Source organism: Anolis carolinensis, unplaced genomic scaffold (genome assembly GCF_035594765.1).
Source record: "Anolis carolinensis isolate JA03-04 unplaced genomic scaffold, rAnoCar3.1.pri scaffold_17, whole genome shotgun sequence".
NCBI lineage: Eukaryota > Metazoa > Chordata > Lepidosauria > Squamata > Dactyloidae > Anolis > Anolis carolinensis.
This window is the reverse complement of record NW_026943827.1, coordinates 755,542-778,989: the sequence shown is the minus strand read 5'-3', so window position 1 is coordinate 778,989 and position 23,448 is coordinate 755,542. Positions and strand designations below refer to the sequence as shown.

The window sequence follows — 23,448 nt, the reverse complement described above, 5'->3', positions numbered from 1 at the left end:
TGCCTATACGCGTAGCTCCGCCTCTTTTCCCCGACGTCACAGCGGCCTTTCCGTCTGAGGGCGAAGCGGAGGGTGTGGCTTGGAGCTGGCCCCGCCCCTCCCTCCCTCGCGAGGGCGTGGCTTGGTCGGCGCGGCGGACGGGGAGCTGGCGGGCCCAAAAAGTCGTCGCTGGCGGCTGTCGGGGGGCTAGTCGGCGATGGCCCCCTCGGGGCTTCCGTCGCCGCGATGACGGCCCCGCCTCCTTCCTCGGAGGGGGGCGTGGCCTTCTTCCTCGTCGCCGTCGCCTTCTTCTCCTCGTCCTCCATGATGGCGGCGTCTGCTTCTCCTCAGGCGGCGGGCTCGGCCTCGTCGTCGTCTTCTTCAGCCCAGGCCTTTGTGGAAGTGGTCCTCTTCGAGCCGGGACCCGGCGGGGAGTACTCCACCTACACCGCCGGGCTGCAAGGCCGCTTTGCCCGCGCCGGCGCCACGCTCAGCGCTGAGGGAGAGATCGTGCAGGTAAAAAGCGCTAGGCCGCGGGGCATCTGCGCACGCGCCGCTCCGCGAGGCACCCCTCCCTCCTCCGTCCCGTGCGCATGCGCCCCTCGCCTCGCCCTCCTCGCGCCTGCGCACAAATACGAGTCAGAGCTCTCTCGTCCTCATAATACGGGGCATGCCTATAATACTGTAATGATGAGGATGATGATGATGACAATAATAATGTATTTATATTTTAATAATAAAAATAATTTTAAAAATGTTTAATGATAAAATATGAATAAAAATAAAATAATAAAATATTCAATAATAATAATGGATGAAATTTTATAATATTTAATAAAAATTATGCAACAATAATGATGAAATATGTAATAATAATGGATAAAAATAAAATAATAAAATATTCAGTAATAATAATAATGGATAAAATTTGGTAAACGTATTTATTAATATTTACGCAACAATAATGATATAATAATAATAATAATAATAATAATGACATATAACAATAAGCCCTTGGTGGCGCAGTGTGTGAAAGTGCTGAGCTGCTAAACTTGCGGACCGAAAGGTCCCAGGTTCGAATTCAGGGAGCGGCTTGAGCGCCTGCTGTTAGCCCCAGCTTCTGCCAACCTACCAGTTTCAAAACATGCAAATGTGAGTAGATCAATAGGCGGAAAGATAATGGTGCTCCATGCAGTCATGCCATGGCCACATGACCTTGGAGACATCCACAGACAACGCCAGCTCTTTCTTCGGCTTAGAAATGGAGATGAGCCCTAACCTCCAGAGTCGGACATGACTGGACTTGACGTCAGGGGAAACCTTTACCTTTATAACAATAATGACATAATATAAAAATATAATCATAATGACATATAATAATATAACAATATAACAATGACATAAAATGATATAACAATAATGACATATAATAATATAACAATGACATAAAATATAACAATAATATAACTGACTTAAAATAACAATAATATTACTGACTTAAAATAGGTAAAGGTTTTCCCCTGACGTTAAGTCCAGTCATGTCTGGACTGGGGTTGGTGCTCATCTCCATTTCTAAGCCAAAGAGCCGGCGTTGTCCGTAGAGACACCTCCAAGGTCATGTGGCCGGCATGACTGCATGGAGCGCCGTTACCTTCCCACCGGAGCGGTACCTATTGATCTACTCACATTGGCATGTTTTCGAACAGCTAGGTTGGCAGGAGCTGGAGCTAACAGCGTCCGCTCATGCTGCTCCCGGGGCTTGAACCTGGGACCTTTCGGTCTCCAGCTCAGTGCTTTTACACAAATAATAATAATGGATGAAATTTGGTAAACATAATAATACATAATAATATTTATACAATAATAAAATATTTGAACATCATAAAATCAGTGATATGTAATATCAATATATTTAAAATATTGAATTTAATAATAATGAATGAAAATAAAATACTAATGAAATGTTTCATAATAATAGATATTGGGTAAAACATTTAATAATATTTATGCAATAATAAAATATTTGAAAATAATAAAATAATAATAATAACAACACAGTAGAGTCTCGCTTATCCAACGTAAACGGGCCGGCAGAATGTTGGATAAGCAAATATGTTGGATAATAAGGAGATTAAGAAAAAGCCTATTAAACATCAAATTATGTTATGATTTTACAAATTAAGCACCAAAACATCATATTATACAACAAATTTGACACAAATGTAGTTCAATACACATTAATGCTATGTAGTAATTACTGTATTTAAGAATTTAGCACCAAAATATCACAATGCCTTGAAAACATTGACTACAAAAATGTGTTGGACAATCCAGAACATTGGCTAAGTGAGTGCTGGATAAGTGAGACCCTACTGTATTTAAAATTTTAGTGATAAAAGGTTTAATAATACTACATAAAAATAAAATAATAATGAAGCATTCAATAATAATGGACGAAATGGTGTAAAAATATTCAACCATATTTATCCAATGATAAAATATTTGAAAATAATAAAAATAAATGGAATTAAATAAAAGCATTTAACAATATTTATGCAGTAATGAAATATTTGAAAATAATAACAATAAAATCATAATAAGATTTAATTACGGACTATTTGATTATAATAAATGAAATTAAATAAAATATTTAATCCTGTTTATGCAATAATGAAATATTTGAAATGTAATATTTAGTAATAAAATATATAAGGATGTTAATAGATGAAATTAATAAAATATTTAATAATATATTAATTCAATAATAAAATAATTGCCCTGCATTTTTGCATATGCCTGCTTTCCCTTGTAATTTCTATATAGCCACACCGTTTAGTACTGATGCTCGCTGATGTAGTTTATGAATGTTATTTTATTATTGCTTTAATTATATATACTGTTGTCACATTGTTCTATCTCTTGATTGGGTTTTGTCCCCATGGGAACAGGACTGAGATTATTATGATTATTATTATTATTATTATAAAATAATAAAATATTTAATGATGTTAATAAATAAATTAAATAAGATATTTTACAATATTTATTCAATAATAAAATATTTGAAAATAATATTGTTTTATTAAAATTAATAAAATATAAATTAAATAATAAAATGTTTAAAATGAATAAAATCAAATAAATAATGAATAAAAATATCAAATACTTAATAATAAAATATTTGAAAGCAATAAATAAAAATATTGAATAGTAATAATATAAATATTTCTATAATAATCTCTCTATATAAAAGAGTGATGGAATCAGGGCACCAGACAAAACAACAAAACTACAGGACCCCCAACCTCGAAATTTGACAACACAACCCATCATCCACGCCTCTAGGTTGATACAACAAAAAGAAAAGAAAAATAAAGTCCTAATTAGAGGGAGAGCAATAATTGTTTTTATCCAATTGCTGCTAGTTTAGAGGGCTAATCTCTGCCCACTTGGTCTCCTAGCAACCAACTCAGCCAAGGGACAGCCAGGGTTCAGTTAGGGGACAGGCAGATTTAGGCCTCACTTAGGCTTCTTCCACAGATTATCTAATTTGCACTGGATTATATGGCAGTGTAGACTCAAGGCCCTTCCACACAGCTATATAACCCATTTATAATCTTATATTATCTGCTTTGCACTGGATTATCTTGACTCCACACTACCATATAATCCACTTCAGTGTGCATTTTATACAGCTGTGAAGAAGGGGCCTCATATAATCCAGTTCTAAGCAGATAAAATAAGGATATCAATATATAGTAGAGTCTCACTTATCCAGTATAAACAGGCTGCAGGATAAGTGAATATGTTGGATAATAAGAAGGGATTCAGAAAAATCTGATTAAACATCAAATTAGGTAATGATTATACAAATTAAGCACCAAATCATCATATTATACAACAAATTTGACAGAAAAAATAGTTCCATGCGCAGTAATGCTATGTAGTAATTACAGTAGAGTCTCACTTATCCAACACTCGCTTATCCAACGTTCTGGATTATCCAACACATTTTTGTAGTCAATGTTTTCAATATATCGTGATATTTTGGTGCTAAATTCATGAATACAGTAATTACTACATAGCATTACTGCGTATTGAACTACTTTTTCTGTCAAATTTGTTGTCTAACATGATGTTTTGGTGCTTCGTTTGTAAAATCATAACCTAATTTGATGTTTAATAGGCTTTTCCTTAATGCCTCCTTATTATCCAGCATATTCGCTTATCCAACATTCTGCCGGCCCGTTTATGTTGGATAAGTGAGACTCTACTGTACTGTATTTACAAATTTACCACTAAAATATCACAATGAATTTAAAACACTGACTACAAAAACATTGATTATGAAAAGGCAGACTGCCCTCTAAACTGGCAGCAATTGGATAAAAACAATTATTGCTCTCCCTCTAATTAGGACTTTATTTTTCTTTTCTTTTTGTTGTATCAACCTAGAGGCGTGGATGATGGGTTGTGTTGTCAAATTTCGAGGTTGGGGGGCCTGTAGTTTTGTTGTTTTGTCTGGTGCCCTGATTCCATCACTCTTTTATATATATAGATATAGTAATTTAATGCTTATATTGTGCTATGCTAATAATATATTGTATGTACATTTGATTTGTAAGCCACTCTGAATCCCCTTTGGGGTGAGAAGAGCGGGATATAAATGTAGAAAATAAATAAATATTATTATTGGTTATTATAATACTTCATTATTACAGTAGAGTCTCACTTATCCAAGCCTCGCTTATCCAAGTTTCTGGATTATCCAAGCCATTTTTGTAGTCAATATTTTCAATATATCATGATATTTTGGTGCTAAATTCATAAATACAGTAATTACAACATAATTACTGCGTATTGAACTACTTTTTCTGTCAAATTTGTTGTACAACATGATGTTTTGGTGCTTAATTTGTAAAATCATAACCTTATTTGATGTTTAATAAGCTTTTCCTTAATCTCTCCTAGTATCCAAGATATTCGCTTATCCAAGCATTCTGCCGACCCGTTTAGCTTGGATAAGTGAGACTCTACTGTACTTGTTATTAGGTATTATATATTACTCAGTTATTATATATTACTATTATATATACATATGTTATTAGATATTATATATTATTTGTGGGTTGTGCATTTTCCGGGATGTTTGGCCATGTTCCAGAAGCATTCTCTCCTGACAACCTCTGAGGATGCCTGCCACATTTATGGCAGGCATCCTCAAAGGTTGTGAGGTATATTGGAAACTAAGCAAAGGAGGTTTATGTCTGTGGAAGGTCTAGGTTGGGAGAAAGAAGGAACTTTTGTCTGTTGGAGGTAAGCATGAATGTTGTAATTAATCACCTTGAATAGCATTGAATGGCCTTGCAGCTTCAAAGCTTGACTTCATCCTGCCTGGGGGAATCCTTTGTTGGAAGGTGTTAGCTGCCCCCGATTGATTCATGCCTGGTTTTAGAATTGTTTAAATACTGGGAGCCAGATTTTGTTCATGTTCATGGTTTCCTCCTCTCTGTTGACATTGTCCATGTGCTTCCTGTGGATTTCAGTGGCTTCTCAGTGAAACCTGACATGGTGGTTGTGAGAGTGGTCCAGCCTTTCTGTGTTCTCAAATAATATGCTGTGCCCAGGTTGGTTCATCAAGTGCTCTGCTATGACAGACTTCTCTGGTTGATTTAGTCTGTAGTGCCTTTCGTGTTACTTGATGCATGTCTGAGCAATACGGCTGCGTTTGGGGGTCCCTCTGTAGACCTATTTGTATATGGTAGGTAGACTCCTGCAGAGGGGAGAGGATCCATCTTGTCCTTCACTGAACATGTGCCCCGTCACACGTTGCTGTGGCATAGTCCTAAGTGGGGTTTTCTTCATAGTATTCAAGGCGGTCTAGAAAGGATTCCCCTAGGTATGAAGCAGCCAGGTTTTGAAGCTGCAAGGTCACTCCTTGGAAAGTGAGGAGTATTTTGGCCAAATTTGGTGTGATTTGGCACAGTGGTTTTGTTGTTAACTCAGTCCTAATTATGCACATTACATTTTTTATATATAGATATATATATTATTTCATACATTTTTATCCAGTCCTTCTCAACCCCTGAACGATTCACAACCGGCAATCATTAGATGCCCAAAAACACAACAGTTATAAACAATTTCAATTAAAAAGAAATTAAAACATTCATTTAAAAATTGTGCAATTCAAGTGTGTGTGTGTATATATATATATCTAAATCTATCTAATCTAAATCTATCTTAATCTAATCTAAATCTAATTTAAATTAATTATACAGTGTGTGTGTGTATATATATATCTAAATCTATCTAATCTAAATCTATCTTAATCTAATCTAAATCTAATTTAAATCTAATTTTAATCTAATCTATCTAATCTAATCTAAATCCATAAAAGTGAAAACCTCTTTGTGTGTATGTGGCATGGATGTCCGCTCACACAGACAGCCTCTGGCCACAACAAACAAGCTATACTTCCCAGTGCTGAGGAGCCACCAAGTCACTCTTTTCCACTGACATTGCAGTTACTGTGAGCGCCATGAACATGTAGCCCAAACCCTACCAATGTCCTTCCCAAACACTATGGTCCACCACATAAGGAATACTTTCATTTGGGGACCATTTCATCCTAGATTTTGCCTTTTCCTCCACCACAGGCAGGCATTCCAGGGTTCTCCATTGGTGTGGAATGTGCATGACCCCGCTTCCTGCCCTTCCCTTTCACATCTGTCTGCAGAACAAACACAACTTTCGGGGATTGATTCCACATGGTGGAAGTTGTAGTTCACCCTGTATCACGTCAGGGTGTGTGACTCCTACTGGGGAATTAGAAGAGTTGTAGTTCACCTACACCCAGAACGCACCATGAACCCAAACAATGATGGCTCTGGGCCATGCAGACCCGATATGCCCAGATTTGAATACTGGTGGGTTTGGAGGGGAATTGGCCTGGACATTTGGGAGTAGTAGGTACTGGGATTTATAGTTTACCTGCAATGAATGAGCATTTCGAACCCCACTGATGATGGACCAGGACCAAACACAGAGCCCCCATAACCAACAGAACATATTGGACAAGTTTGGGGAAAAGGGAGTTATAGTTCACCTGCAGCCAGTGAAACAGTGACCCCCACCGACAATGGACTGGGACCAAACTTCGCCCAGAGAAGCCTCATGACCAACTGAACATACTGCAGGGGTTTGTGGGAATGGGCCCTGATTTTGGGAGTTGTAGTTCACATGCATTCAAAGAGCACTGAACCCAGCCAACAACAGATCTGGACCAAACTTGGCACACAGACTCAATATAGCCTACTGTGGATACTGACAAATGTTTTGGGACAATTGCCCCAGGAATCTGGGAGTTGTAGTAGTTCACCCCCATCCAGAGAGCACTGCAGCCAGTCGATGACAAGCCAAACACAGATCTGGACCACACTTGGTACACAGATCCAAAATGGCCAACTTTGAATACTGGCAGGGTTTGGGGACAATTGACTGACGATTCTGGGAATTGTAGTTCACCCACTTAATTTGTAAAATCATAACCTATTTTGATGTTTAATAGGCTTTTTCTTAATCTCTCCTTATTATCCAACATATTCGCTTATCCAACGTTCTGCCGGCCCGTTAAGCACCAAAACTTCATGTTATACAACACATTTAACAGAAAAATTAGTTCAATAGGTAGTAATGTTATGTTGTAATTACTGTATTTATGAATTTAGCACCAAAATATAATATATTGAAAACATTGACTACAAATATGGCTTGGATTATCCCAGAGGCTTGGATAAGTGAGGCTTGGATAAGTGAGACTCTACTGTGTGTGTGTGTGTGTGTGTGTATGTATATATATATATATATGTGTGTGTGTGTGTGTGTGTGTGTGTGTGTGTATATATATATATACACGCTAGCTGTGCGCAGCCACGCATTGCTGTGGCAAAGTGTGGTGGTATGGGAAATAAAGTGTTGAGGAATTGGTGGTAGGTTAGTATACAGTATGTTACTTCCTAAAGCTTGTGAATATACAATGTTTCTGGCTGTTCCTTTTTTTTTTGTCTGTTGGAGGCAAGTATGAATGCTGCAATTAGCCAGAATGATTAGCATGAAATGGCCTTTCAGCTTCAAAGCCTGGCTGCTTTTTTTGGGAGGTGTTAGCTAGCCCTGATTGTTTCATGTCTGAAATTCCCATTTTCAGAGTGTTGTTCTTTATTTACTGTCCTGATTTTAAAGATTATATTGTTCTGTTTTATTATGCCACAGTAATTTTATATATTATATTTATAATGCTGTAAGCCGCCCTGAATCCCCTTTGGGGGAGATGGAGGTGGGATATAAATAAACTTATTGTTATTATTATTATTATTATTATTATTATTATTATTATTATTATTATAATATTAGTTGCTTTGAACTGGATTATATGAGGCCCCTTCTACACAGCTGTATAAAATCCACACTGAACTGGCAGTGTGGATTTAAAATAATCCAGTTCAAAGCAGATACTGTGGCTTACATGCCTTGGCATTCAGGGTTTTGTATTGCTGTGTGGAAGGGCCTTGAGTCTACACTGCCATATAACCCAGTTCAAATAAGATAATCTGTATTTTATAGGCAGTGTGGATGAGGACTAAGTGAATCCTCAGCCATTGCGGCTGAGGGAGTTGCTAGGATGCGAAGTGGGCAGGGCCTACCCTTTTGATTGGCAGCCGGGGGGGGGGGGGGGGCTCTTCCTCGTCCTCAGTAATTTGGACTTTATTTTTCTAGGTTTTTTTATTTTAAGACATATTTTGGATGACTTATTTTCTAGCCAAATTTGGTGTGATTTGGTTCAGTGGTTTTGTTGTTTACTCCATAGTAAAATGAACATTACATTTTTATATATATAGATATATAATATTACTAATATAAAATTATGTTATATTACTATTATAATATGGTCTTTTTATTGGTTATTCCTAGATGATGATGATGGTAGTGATAATACCTACTGGTATTATACCTACTACTGGACAATAGTAGTAGTAGTAGTAGTAGTAATAATAATAGTGGGTTAGCCTTAAAGTTGCCATTCCTTTAGACTTAGGAGAATAATAATATAATACTTTGTTTATTTAAATGCACAATGTATTTAAGATGCAGAGGGGCTCAACTTGTCTGTGTGGCAAGTTTGGTCCAGATCCGTTTTTGACGGGAGTCATAGGATTTTCTGGATGTATGTGGAAAACATATACATAGGTAGATACGTATTTGATTTTTATTATATACATGAAGTGGAGATGGGGATGGGGAAAGATGGAGATACATGGAGAAGGAGATATTTATTTATTTATGTATTTATTTTATATACCGCTCTTCTCCCCCAGGAGGATCCAGAGCAGTCTTACGCAATGGCAGAATTAGGTACCACATGTAATACAAAATGTAGTAAAACAAAAATTAAAAGCTGATATCCACATCCAATTAAAACAATAAAAACTGTGTGACCATTACAACAGGGGCAGTAGAACCGAGCCAAAGGTCAGAGCCAGTCCGTGTTCAACTTCATATTAATCCAAAAAATCCATCAGGTCATATCAACTCATATGGCCAATGGCTTGGTCCCACAGCCAGGACTTCAGCTGCTTCCTAAAAGACATGAGTGAGGGGGCTTCCCTAATCTCCCTTGGCAAGGAGTTCCACAGCTGTGGAGTCACCACCAAAAAAGCCTTGTCTCTCGTCCCTGCCAACCGCACCTGTGATGGCGGCGGGACCGAGAGCAGGGCCTCACTCGAAGGCCTTAATCTGTGGGACGGCTCGTAGGGGGAGACAGAAATGGAGATGGAGATAGAGATGGAGATGGATGGAGATGGGGATGGAGATATAGATGGAGATGGGGATATAAATAGAGATGGATGGAGATGGAGATACATAGAGATGGAGAGAGATGGAGATACATGGAGATGGGGATGGAGATGTTAGGGGATGGAGATGAATGGAGATGGAGATGCATGGAGGAGATGGAGATACATAGAGATGGAGATAGATAGAGATACATGGGGATGGATGGAGATAGAGATGGATGGAGATGGAGATACATGGAGATGAAGATAGATGGAGATGGAGATGGATGGAGATGGGGATAGAGGTAGATGGGGATAGTGGTAGATGGACATGGAGATACATGGAGATGGATATACAGTAGAGTCTCACTTATCCAAGCCTCGCTTATCCAAGCCTCTGGATAATCCAAGCCATTTTTGTAGTCAATGTTTTCAATATATTGTGATATTTTGGTGCTAAATTCGTAAATACAGTAATTACAACATAACATTACTGCGTATTGAACTACTTTTTCTGTCAAATTTGTTGTATAACATGATATTTTGGTGCTTAATTGGTAAAATCATAACCTAATTTGATGTTTAATAGGCTTTTCCTTAATCCCTCCTTATTATCCAAGATACTCGCTTATCCAAGCTTCTGCCGGCCTGTTTAGCTTGGATAAGTGAGACTCTACTGTAGATGGAACAATAAATAAATATTTATTTCTATAGTAAATATTTCTATAATAATGATTCTGTGAATTTGTAATAATTTCTGTAATAAATATTTCTATTTCTATAATAAAATTTTCTACAATAAATATTTCTGTTTTTGATGTGTTGACGAAGGAAGACTTTGATGGCCGGAAATCACTGGTTTTGTGGGATGTCTGGTCATGTTCCAGAAGCATTCTCTCCTGACGTTTCTCCCACATCTGTGGCAGGAATCCTCAGAGGTCTCTTGGAAACCCCACTTGCCTAGTGAACTACAACTCCCACCATGGTGGGTCAGTCCCCCTAAATTCCCTCCAGTATGTTCAGTTGGTCATGGGGGTTCCGTGTACCCAGTTTGGTCCCGATCTATTGTCAGTGGGGGTCATGGTGTCTCCGGATATAGATGAACTACAACTCCCCATAATCAAAATCACTTCTTACCAAACCCCTCCAGTATATTCATTTGTTCATGGTGGTCCTGTGTGCCAAGTGTGGTCTCAGTCCATTGTCTCTGGGTATCACGGTTTCTCTAGATGTAGGTGAACTACAACTCCCCAGAATCAAGGTCACTTCTTCCCAAACCCCTCCAGTATATTCATTTGATAATGGTGGTCCTGTGTGCTAAGTGTGGTCTCTGTCCATTGTCTCTGGCTATCACGGTTTCTCTAGATGTAGGTGAACTACAACTCCCCAGAATCAAAGTCACTTCTTACCAAACCCCTCCAGTATATTCATTTGATAATGGTGGTCCTGTGTGCTAAGTGTGGTCTCTGTCCATTGTCTCTGGCTATCACGGTTTCTCTAGATGTAGGTGAACTACAACTCCCCAGAATCAAGGTCACTTCTTACCAAACCCCTCCAGTATATTCATTTGTTTATGGTGGTCCTGTGTGCCAAGTGTGGTCTCCGTCCATTGTCTCTGGCTATCACGGTTTCTCTAGATGTAGGTGAACTACAACTCCCCAGAATCAAAGTCACTTCTTACCAAACCCCTCCAGTATATTCATTTGTTTATGGTGGTCCTGTGTGCCAAGTGTGGTCTCCGTCCATTGTCTCTGGCTATCACGGTTTCTCTAGATGTAGGTGAACTACAACTCCCCAGAATCAAAGTCACTTCTTACCAAACCCCTCCAGTATATTCATTTGTTTATGGTGGTCCTGTGTGCCAAGTGTGGTCTCCGTCCATTGTCTCTGGCTATCACGGTTTCTCTAGATGTAGGTGAACTACAACTCCCCAGAATCAAAGTCACTTCTTACCAAACCCCTCCAGTATATTCATTTGTTTATGGTGGTCCTGTGTGCCAAGTGTGGTCTCCGTCCATTGTCTCTGGCTATCACGGTTTCTCTAGATGTAGGTGAACTACAACTCCCCAGAATCAAAGTCACTTCTTACCAAACCCCTCCAGTATATTCATTTGTTTATGGTGGTCCTGTGTGCCAAGTGTGGTCTCCGTCCATTGTCTCTGGCTATCACGGTTTCTCTAGATGTAGGTGAACTACAACTCCCCAGAATCAAGGTCACTTCTTACCAAACCCCTCCAGTATATTCATTTGATAATGGTGGTCCTGTGTGCTAAGTGTGGTCTCTGTCCATTGTCTCTGGCTATCACGGTTTCTCTAGATGTAGGTGAACTACAACTCCCCAGAATCAAGGTCACTTCTTACCAAACCCCTCCAGTATATTCATTTGTTTATGGTGGTCCTGTGTGCCAAGTGTGGTCTCCGTCCATTGTCTCTGGCTATCACGGTTTCTCTAGATGTAGGTGAACTACAACTCCCCATAATCAAAATCACTTCTTACCAAACCCCTCCAGTATATTCATTTGTTTATTGTGGTCCTGTGTGCCAAGTGTGGTCTCCATCCATTGTCTCTGGCTATCACGGTTTCTCTAGATGTAGGTGAACTACAACTCCCCAGAATCAAAATCACTTCTTACCAAACCCCTCCAGTATATTCATTTGTTTATTGTGGTCCTGTGTGCCAAGTGTGGTCTCCGTCCATTGTCTCTGGCTATCACGGTTTCTCTAGATGTAGGTGAACTACAACTCCCCAGAATCAAAGTCACTTCTTCCCAAAACCCTCCAGTATATTCATTTGTTTATGGTGGTCCTGTGTGCCAAGTGTGGTCTCCGTCCATTGTCTCTGGCTATCACGGTTTCTCTAGATGTAGGTGAACTACAACTCCCCAGAATCAAAGTCACTTCTTACCAAACCCCTCCAGTATATTCATTTGATAATGGTGGTCCTGTGTGCCAAGTGTGGTCTCCGTCCATTGTCTCTGGCTATCACGGTTTCTCTAGATGTAGGTGAACTACAACTCCCCAGAATCAAGGTCACTTCTTCCCAAACCCCTCCAGTATATTCATTTGATAATGGTGGTCCTGTGTGCTAAGTGTGGTCTCTGTCCATTGTCTCTGGCTATCACGGTTTCTCTAGATGTAGGTGAACTACAACTCCCCAGAATCAAAGTCACTTCTTACCAAACCCCTCCAGTATATTCATTTGATAATGGTGGTCCTGTGTGCTAAGTGTGGTCTCTGTCCATTGTCTCTGGCTATCACGGTTTCTCTAGATGTAGGTGAACTACAACTCCCCAGAATCAAGGTCACTTCTTACCAAACCCCTCCAGTATATTCATTTGTTTATGGTGGTCCTGTGTGCCAAGTGTGGTCTCCGTCCATTGTCTCTGGCTATCACGGTTTCTCTAGATGTAGGTGAACTACAACTCCCCATAATCAAAATCACTTCTTACCAAACCCCTCCAGTATATTCATTTGTTTATTGTGGTCCTGTGTGCCAAGTGTGGTCTCCATCCATTGTCTCTGGCTATCACGGTTTCTCTAGATGTAGGTGAACTACAACTCCCCAGAATCAAAGTCACTTCTTACCAAACCCCTCCAGTATATTCATTTGATAATGGTGGTCCTGTGTGCTAAGTGTGGTCTCTGTCCATTGTCTCTGGCTATCACGGTTTCTCTAGATGTAGGTGAACTACAACTCCCCAGAATCAAGGTCACTTCTTACCAAACCCCTCCAGTATATTCATTTGATAATGGTGGTCCTGTGTGCTAAGTGTGGTCTCTGTCCATTGTCTCTGGCTATCACGGTTTCTCTAGATGTAGGTGAACTACAACTCCCCAGAATCAAAGTCACTTCTTACCAAACCCCTCCAGTATATTCATTTGTTTATGGTGGTCCTGTGTGCCAAGTGTGGTCTCCGTCCATTGTCTCTGGCTATCACGGTTTCTCTAGATGTAGGTGAACTACAACTCCCCATAATCAAAATCACTTCTTACCAAACCCCTCCAGTATATTCATTTGTTTATTGTGGTCCTGTGTGCCAAGTGTGGTCTCCATCCATTGTCTCTGGCTATCACGGTTTCTCTAGATGTAGGTGAACTACAACTCCCCATAATCAAAATCACTTCTTACCAAACCCCTCCAGTATATTCATTTGTTTATGGTGGTCCTGTGTGCCAAGTGTGGTCTCTGTCCATTGTCTCTGGCTATCACGGTTTCTCTAGATGTAGGTGAACTACAACTCCCCAGAATCAAGGTCACTACTTACCAAACCCCTCCAGTATATTCATTTGATAATGGTGGTCCTGTGTGCCAAGTGTGGTCTCCGTCCATTGTCTCTGGCTATCACGGTTTCTCTAGATGTAGGTGAACTACAACTCCCCAGAATCAAGATCACTTCTTCCCAAAACCCTCCAGTATATTCATTTGATAATGGTGGTCCTGTGTGCCAAGTGTGGTCTCCGTCCATTGTCTCTGGCTATCACGGTTTCTCTAGATGTAGGTGAACTACAACTCCCCAGAATCAAGGTCACTACTTACCAAACCCCTCCAGTATATTCAGTTGGTAATGGTAGTCCTGTGTGCCCTACAGTATTTGGGCATATCAGGTATGCGTGCCAGGTTTGGTCCAGATTCATCACACTGCTCTCTGGATGTAGGTGAACTAAAATTCCCAAAATTCAAGCCACATAAATACACACATATTTTCACATCTTATGTGTATAGATAGAAATATAAAGAATATATTTTGTAATGATGGAATGTTGTATTTAAAAGCTCTCAAGTATGATAATAATAACTAGCTTTTCCCGGCCGCGTGTTGCTGTGGCTTATGGGAATCCTTTCCTGACCAGGTGGAATAGCAGTGAATAGCCTTGCAGCCTCAAAGTCTGACTGTGTTATGCCTAGGAGGATCCTTGTTTGGCGAGAAGGCGTAGCACCCTCAATCCAAGAGCCGTTTGAAGCCTGGCTCCTTCCTTTGTACGGGAATCCTTGTTTGACCGAGTTGAACTGCACTGAATAGCCTTGCAGCTTAAAGGCCTGGTCACTTTCTACCTTGTGGAATCCTTGGTTGGCCAGGTTGAATAGCAATTAATAATCTATGTATGGCAGGTATGAATGTTGTAATTAGTCACCTTGATCAGCATTTATTAATGGCCTTGTATCTTCAAAGCATGGCTGCTTCCTCCCTGGGGGAATCCTTTGTTGGGAGGTGTTCGCTGGCTCAGGTTGTTTCCTGTCTGGGATACCCTTATTTTCAGAGTGTCTTTCTTTATTTACTGTCCAGATTGTAGTTTTTTTTAATGCTCCCTGCCAAGTTTTGATCATTTTGATGGTTCCCAGGAACCCAACGATGATAATAATAATAATAATAATAATAATAATAATAATAATAATAATAATAATAATTTTGAAGGAAAATTCTCACAGAACAAAATGGAACAGATGAAAATAATGACTGAAATGATCAGCAAACGAGTGCAAAAAGTCAAAAACTGGACATCGCCTGGTAATAATAATAATAATAATAATAATAATAATAATAATAATAATAATAAAACTTTATTTATACCCCGCCACCATCTCCCCACAGGGACTCGGGGCGGCTCACATGGGGCAAGGCCCAACTAGCACAATTTACAAAAACAGCATAAATACATTGAACAATATATAAAAAATAATAAAACACAGTAAGACAATAAAACAAGTTAATACAGCAGTAAATCAATCAACCACCAAGTAGAATTCAGTTGACTTCATTGGTGGGGGGGGGGGGGGGGGCGACACGACTGCAGCAGCAATATAAAATAACATAATCATTTAAAATACCAGAATAAAAGGGACCTAATAAAATTCAGGATAGAGTTATAGTGCCAACTGAGGCTGGTCATCCAGTGACTGTCTCACTAAAGGCCAACCTAAACAACCAGGTCTTCAGCTGTTTCCTGAAGGAGGATAGAGAGGGCGACAACCTAATCTCCCAGGGAAGGGAGTTTCAGAGCCGGGGGGCTACGGCCAAGAAGGCCCTGTCTCTCGTCCCCACCAGTCGTAACTGTGAGGAAGATGGAAGCAAAAGGAGGCCCCCCCCAGAGGATCTTAGAGATCGAGTAGGTTCATAGGGGACAACACGGTCACGAAGATAGGCAGGCCCCGAACCATTTAAAGCTTTATAGGTAATAACCTGCACCTTGAATTGGGCTTGGAATATTATCGGCAGCCAGTGGAGCTGCTTGAACAGGGGGGTTGACCACTCCCTGTAAGCAGCTCCAGTTAGTAACCTGGCTGCCGACCGTTGTACCAACTGCAATGTCCGGACCGTCTTCAAGGGCAGCCCCACATAGAGTACGTTACAGTAGTCCATCCTTGTGGTAACTAGAGCGTGGACCACCGTGGTCAAGCCAGACTTCTCAAGGTACGGTCGTAGTTGGTGCACAAGTTTTAATTGTGCAAAGGCCCTCCCGGCCACCACCGACACCTGGGCATCAAGCGACAGCGATGAGTCCAGGAGGACCCCCAAACTGCTGACCTGTGCCTTCAGGGGGAGTGCGACCCCGTCAAACACAGGTTACCACCCAATACCCCGATCAGTCAAACGACTGACCTGGAGGACCTCTGTCTTATCAGGATTAAGCTTCAACTTGTTGGCCCTCATCCAACCCATTACAGCGGCCAGGAACTGAGGGGCTTCCTTGGAAGTAGGTGGAAAGGAGTAGTGGCGTTGAATGTCATCTGCGTAGAGATGGCACCGAACTCCAAAACCCCGGATGACCTCGCCCAGCGGTTTCATGTAGATATTGAAAAGCATGGGGGAAAGAACAGAACCTTGCGGAACCCCACAGGTCAAAGGCCAGGGGTCCGAGCAGGTGTCCCCCAGCTTCACCATTTGGGATCAGCCCTCTAGGAAGGACTGGAGCCACTGCAGAGCAGTACCACCAAGGCCCATCCCGGAGAGCCGTCCCAGAAGGACACCATGGTCGATGGTATCGAAAGCCGCTGAGATGTCTAAGAGAACCAACAGGGACACACTCCCGCTGTCAAGCTCTCTACGGAGGTCATCCACCAAGGCGACCAAGGCCTGAAGCCAGACTGGAATGGGTCAAGATAATTGGTGGCATCCAAGAATCCCTGGAGTTGAGAGGCCACCACTCGCTCCAAAACCTTGCCTAAAAATGGAAGGTTTGAAATTGGTCGATACTTTGATAGAATTGAGGAATCAAGGGATGCCTTTTTTAGAATTGGTCTAATAGTTGCCTGTTTCAGGCTAGATGGAAATTGCCCTTTTTCCAGTGAGGCATTGATAATCCTCAAAAACCAATCGACCAACACCCCCCCCCCCCCCGGCAAGCTTTATAAGCCAGGTAGGGCAAGGGTCTAGACCGCATGTGGTTGGCCTCATTGCTCCAAGGATCTTGCCCACGCCATCAGGCCAAACAAGTTGAAACAAATCCATCAAAGTTGATTCGACAGATGCTCTAGGTACCTCACCTGGAACTGTATCAAAGTTGCTGTCTAAGTCAGAGCGTAATCGAGTGACTTTATCTGCAAAATGATGCGTGAACTCGCTGCATCGAGCGACCGAGTTGTCAAGGGGCTCCTCCACCTCATGGGGATGAAGGAGCTCCCGGACAACCTGGAACAACTCTGCTGGTCTATTTGTTGCAGACGCGATGCGGGCAGTTGAGAAGTCTTTTCTGGCTGCCTGCAACGCCACGGAGTAGGACTTAATGGAGGCTCTAGCCCGTGTTCGGTCGGTGAGGCTCCGAGTCTTCCGCCACTTGCACTCTAGTCCCCGCCTTGCCCGCTTCATCAAGGCCAGCTCCTCGGTGAACCAAGGAGCTGACCTGGCTCTGCGGAGTAAGAGGAGGCGTTCGGGAACAATCGTGTCAAGAGCCCTGGCCATCTCGGTGTTATAGAGATCGACCAGGGTCTCAACAGGATTGTCAGCCGACATGACCGGAAGTTCCCCAAGAGACATCAGGAATCCATCCGGATCCATAAGTCTCCTGTGGCGGGCCATTTTAATCGGTCCGCCACCCCTGCGGGGGTTTGGAGCGACAGTAAGTCTAATGCTGACCAGATGATGATCGGTCCATGACAATGGAAGAATATTTGGCTCTTCCACACCAACTTGTCCACCATCCGTCACAAATACTAGGTCTAGGGTGTGTCCAGCCTGATGAGTGGGGCCAGATATCACTTGTGACAGTCCCATGGTTGTCATGGCAACCATGAAATCCTGAGCTGCACCAGATAAGGGGGCCTCTATGTGAATGTTGAAGTCCCCCAGGACAACCAGTCACTGGGAGACCAACACCAAGCTAGAGACCACCTCTGCAAGCTCAGGCAGGGAGACTGCTGTGTCGCGGGATGGACGGTACCCTCAGGTGGACACACTCAAACCCAGACGATTGAGGAATGGGGCATCTGATCAAGGGGATGGAATCCTGATAGACCACTGCCACACCACCTCCCCGCCCCCCAAGCCTGGCCTGTTGATGCACTACGTAGCCTGGAGGACATAGCTGGGTAAGATTGACACCCCCCAGCTTGTCCAGCCAAGTTTCGGTAATGCAGGCCAGATCTGCCTTTTTATCCAGGATCAAGTCCTGGATTACTGCTGACTTACCATTGACAGATCTGGCATTTAACAACAAGACCTTAAACCTGGGGGGGTCTGTCATGTAAGCTACCTAACCTATCTTTCCTCAGGGTCGCAAGGATTTTGTTGCGCTTCTCCCTGGGCTGGTGGAAACGACCGCAACGTCCCCTCCCCCAAACAACCTCGATGGCCATCTCCCGAACCCGGCAATCTCCCTCCCCAGATATCCCTGAAACAGGGGGAGAATCTAAGGGGGCTAGTCAGCTCTCTGATGTCAAGGAATCAGATCGGGGGGGGATCCTAAGGGGGAGGTTTCTTGAAGGGGGGAAAGGGGGGAATCACTTGATATATTTGAGGGGGAGCTAAATAAAAGTGGCGAGTAAGGATGGATATAGTAATTTCTTTGGGTAGAGACATGGGCTGGGGATGGATTAGTTAGATTTGGATCTGATAATTCAGTAGACGTTTGGATGGAAGTTGTGCTAGCTATGTTTGGGGGAACTGGATTGGGACCAGAGGTGGAGAAACTTGGAGTAATATTTAAATTAATTCGTATTTGAGGGTCTGATCTAAGACCACTAAGAAGGGGCTGAGTCACTGGGTCATAGAGGACTCTCCTAGGGTATATACCCCGATAATTTAGCCACCCTTTATATGAAAGCACCTCTTCAGGTATCAATTGATCTTCAAAAGCAATTAATAAACGAAGGGTGTGGTCTTTACATTGATATTCCCTGTGAAGATCATGGAAATGATCTTAATTTCCGTTGGATGTTTACCAAGGATCTGGCCCAAAGACGCCTTAATTGCTCTCCAAGAGCACCATTTCCCTCTATTTAATTGGGAGTCCCAAACTTCAAAAACTAATTTGTTAGGCTGCAAGAGGTGGGGTTGCTGGTGTGGGAAGGCTGGCTCTTGGCCTAACAATACTGAAGTTGCATTTTTAGGTTCTTTATATTGGGAGTTCAAAGTACTCCTTCTCTGTCTGTGGTGCTTACTATGTAAGTTCTTGTTACAAGGTAAAACTCCCTCCTTCCCTCTTCCCCCGATGGTTCGAAAACTCTGTCATTGTTTTTGTCCTGCAGTTCTAGTTCCTTCCCTCCCCCCTCCCCCTTCCCATCTGATAGATTCATTCCTTCAGTAAGTCTTGAAATCAGATTGTCCTCGTCATCCCGTACACAACAAGTTTGAATTGGGTTCTTTACCATTAAAGACAAGCCAGTAAAAAGAAGGTCCAATTTCTCATTCACTGTCTCTAAATGTTTCAAAATGAGACAGATTGATTTTCCCAAAAGGTCACATAAGTGAGTTAAGTTGGTATTTGTCTGACTTTCTTAAGCTTCCATCTTTAATTCTTAACAACTAGTGACCTTCAGAGATCTACAAAAAATAAAACTCACTAAATCGGATGACAAATAAAAGTAAGGTGAGAGAGGACCCTCAGCCTCCACTGATTCCTATGAAATTTCTAAACTATCCTTTATCTGATCCTATTTTGTTTTAGGACCTTAAATATCAAAATAATTCCCATTTAAGCTGCTATCCCCTCCCACCCAAATCAAAATTCAACAAGGGCTCCTACTAAACAGAGCACAGTGACAGTAAATGGTGGTGACAAATAGGAGTTCAAGATGACAATAGCAACTTCTCATGACTCTCTTCCTCCAAAATCTCACTGCTCCCCAGTCCGGTGGAGCTGTGGGCATAGACAGTAGTTTGTTGTTCTCTGGACCAATTTAAGAACAATTGCCAAGGTCCAGTGGGAGATCAGGGGCGAACGAGGGAAATCCTTATGGGAACAAGGGAAGCTTCCAGCGAGCTCAAAGCTCCATCCTCGCAGCAAGCAGGCAAAGTGGTAAGCGTCCAGCCAGCACATGTTTTAAAGCCTTCTCCTCCACTCCCTTCCCCTTCCTACCAGTGCATGAGGGAGGGGCCGCAAGACAGGCTCCTTCTCCTGAGTAGGCAGGCAAGGGTGGTAAGCAGGAGGAGAGCAAGCAGGCAAGGTCGTGATCAACTTCATGGATTTTGGCTCAAACATCTGATTAGTTTACATGGAAAAATGGCCCAACAATTCAATGAGATGCTGCAGAAAGGAAGTATCAGTGAATGGCTAACTTCTGGAAGAACATACCTGATACAAAAGGAGCAGCACCAGGAAACTACAGGCCAATAACATGTCTGCCCACTATGTTTAAACTACTGACTGGCATCATAGCTGACAAAATTCAAGATTATCTTGAAGAAAAAAACATCTTGCCAGATGAACAGAAAGGCAACAAACGGAAAAGCAGGGGCACAAAAGACCAGTTATTAATTGACAAAATTATTCTGGAGAACTGTAAAAGCCGAAAAGGTAATCTTCACATGATGTGGATTGACTACAAAAATGCCTTTGACTTACTCCCACACAGCTGGATCATCAAGTGCCTGGACGCCATCGGGATTAATAAAAACGTTGGCACCTTTATTGAAAATATGATGGAGCACTGGAAAACTGAACTGTTTGTTGGAAATGAAAGCTATGGACTTGTCAACATCAGAAGAGGAATTTTCCAGGGAGACTCATTGTCCCCTCTGCTTTTCATTATTGCCATGATCCCTCTGTCAACAATCTTACAAAAAACAAATCTCGGCTATCAAACATCTAAGAAATCTCACAAAATTTTGCATCTGATGTACATGGATGACCTCAAGCTGTATGGGAAAACGGAAACTGAAATCCAGTCTCTGACTAACACTGTCCAAATTTTTAGCACTGATATCAGCATGGAGTTTGGTTTGGACAAATGTTTAACAGTGGCATTGAAGAAGGGAAAAATCATTGAAAGTGAGGGCATAAATATGCCTAATGGCCAAACAATAAAGTGTCACCAGCCAGAGGCCTATAAATATCTGGGCATACTACAGCTGGACAACATCAAGCATGAACATGTGAAGACTGTGGTCAGTAAAGAATACACGCAAAGGGTCAGAAAAATTCTCAAAAGCAAGCTCAATGTAGGCAACACCATCAAGGCCATAAACACCTGGTCCATACCTGTCATAAGATATACTGCTGGCATCATAAACTGGACACAGATGGAACTGGACAATTTGGACAGAAAAACAAGAAAACTCATGACCATTCATCATTCACTGCACCTTCACGGTGATGTTGAGCGGCTATATCTGCCTAGAAGATCAGGGGGCAGAGGACTCTTACAAGTAAAACATGCAGTCGAAGAAGAAGAACATGCCCTGGCAGAAGATGTAAAGCAAAGTGAAGAACCTGCTTTGATTGAAGTCAAAAATCAGAAACTCCTCAAAACACAGCAGACAAAGAATCAGTCCAAGAAAACCGCACTACAAACTAGAGCTGACAGCTGGCACAACAAAACATTGCATGGAAAGTTCCTTGACAAAATTGAAGGAAAAGCTGATAAGGAGAAGACCTGGCTATGGCTCACGAATGGGACCCTGAAGAAGGAGACAGAAGGCCTGATCCTTTACACCATGTCTTTACACCAACGCTCAGAGCATGGGAAATAAGCAAGACGAACTCCAACTCTTAGCACAGCACCACACATACGATGTCATAGGCATCACTGAAACCTGGTGGGATGACTCCCATCACTGGAATGTAGCCATTGAGGGCTATAACCTCTTTCACAGAAATAGAACAAAAGGGAGAGGAGGGGGAGTAGCTTTATATGTCAAAAACAGTGACGTTGCAGAAGAAATGCAAGACTGTAATCCGGGAAACCAGCTTGAAAGCATCTGGATAAGAATCAAGGGAACCGGGACTCAAAAAGATCTTGTCGTGGGTGTCTACTACAGACCTCCGAGTCAGGATGAAGGACTTGATGAAGCCTTCTGTCAACAGCTGACCAAACAGGCACAAAGAAGAGATATAGTAGTCATGGGCGATTTCAATTATTCCGATATCTGCTGGAAAACAAACTCAGCCAAGAGTACAAATTCCAACAAATTCCTCACTTGCCTTGCAGACAATTTTATGGTCCAGAAGGTAGAAGTGGCAACAAGAGGATCAGCAACTCTTGATCTAATCTTAACAAATGTGGAAGACCTGATCAATACAGTTGAAGTGGTTGGATCCTTAGGGGCAAGTGACCATGTGCTCCTGGAGTTTGCAATACAAAGGAATGCTGAAACTAAGACAAGTCAAACACGCATTCTGGACTTTAAGAGATATTAAAAAACAAGGGAGTTAAGGATGGATGGGAGTTTTTCAAAAGTGAAATACTCAAGGCGCAAATGCAAACAGTGCCAACAAAGAAGAAAAATAAGACAAGTGCAATGAAGCCAGAATGGATGTCCAAAGAACTTCTAACTGAGCTAAAGCTCAAAAGTGACATGCACAAGAAGTGGAAAAAGGGGAGAAATCACCAAAGAAGAACTCAAACGTATAGCCAACACCTGTAGGGAAAAGGTTCGCAAGGCTAAAGCGCAAAATGAGCTCAGGCTTGCCAGGGACATAAAAAACAACAAAAAAGGCTTTTTTGCTTACGTTGGTAGAAAAAGGAAGAAAAAGGAGGCGATAGGGCCTCTGCAAGGAGAAGATGGGGTGATGGCGACAGGGGACAGGGAAAAGGCAGAACTGCTCAATGCCTTCTTTGCCTCGGTCTTCTCACAAAAAGAAAGCCATCTTCAACCTCAGCAACATGGAATGGACGAAGGATTGGGGGAAATCCAACCCCAAATAGGGAAACAAGTTGTCCAGGAACACCTGGCCACACTAAACGAATTCAAGTCCCCAGGGCCAGATCAGCTACATCCAAGAGTATTGAAGGAATTAGCGGAAGTTATTTCAGAACCACTGGCAATTATCTTCGAGAGTTCTTGGAGAACGGGAGAAGTCCCAGCAGATTGGAGGAGGGCGAATGTGGTCCCTATCTTCAAGAAGGGAAAAAAGAACGACCCAAACAATTACCGTCCGGTCAGCCTCACATCGATACCAGGCAAGATTCTGGAAAAGATCATCAAGGAAGTGGTCTGCGAACACTTAGAAACAAATGCGGTCATTGCTAATAGTCAACACGGAT

The 23,448-nt window shown here is 42.0% G+C and overlaps 2 protein-coding genes across 2 annotated transcripts in view; both read left to right on the top strand.

The window, feature by feature from the left end:
* LOC134294564 (uncharacterized) overlaps window positions 1–23,448 on the top strand; it is a 406,638-nt gene that overhangs the window by 31,913 nt on the left and 351,277 nt on the right. The gene's annotated exons all lie outside the window — the stretch shown is intronic.
* The window catches only part of LOC134294566 (E3 ubiquitin-protein ligase ZNRF3-like), a 48,844-nt gene continuing 25,427 nt past the window's right edge, over window positions 32–23,448 (top strand). The window contains exon 1 of the mRNA XM_062966105.1: window positions 32–495. Within this exon, the coding sequence (XP_062822175.1) occupies window positions 226–495 (270 nt within the window). The 5' untranslated portion in view covers window positions 32–225. The remainder of the gene's footprint in view (window positions 496–23,448) is intronic.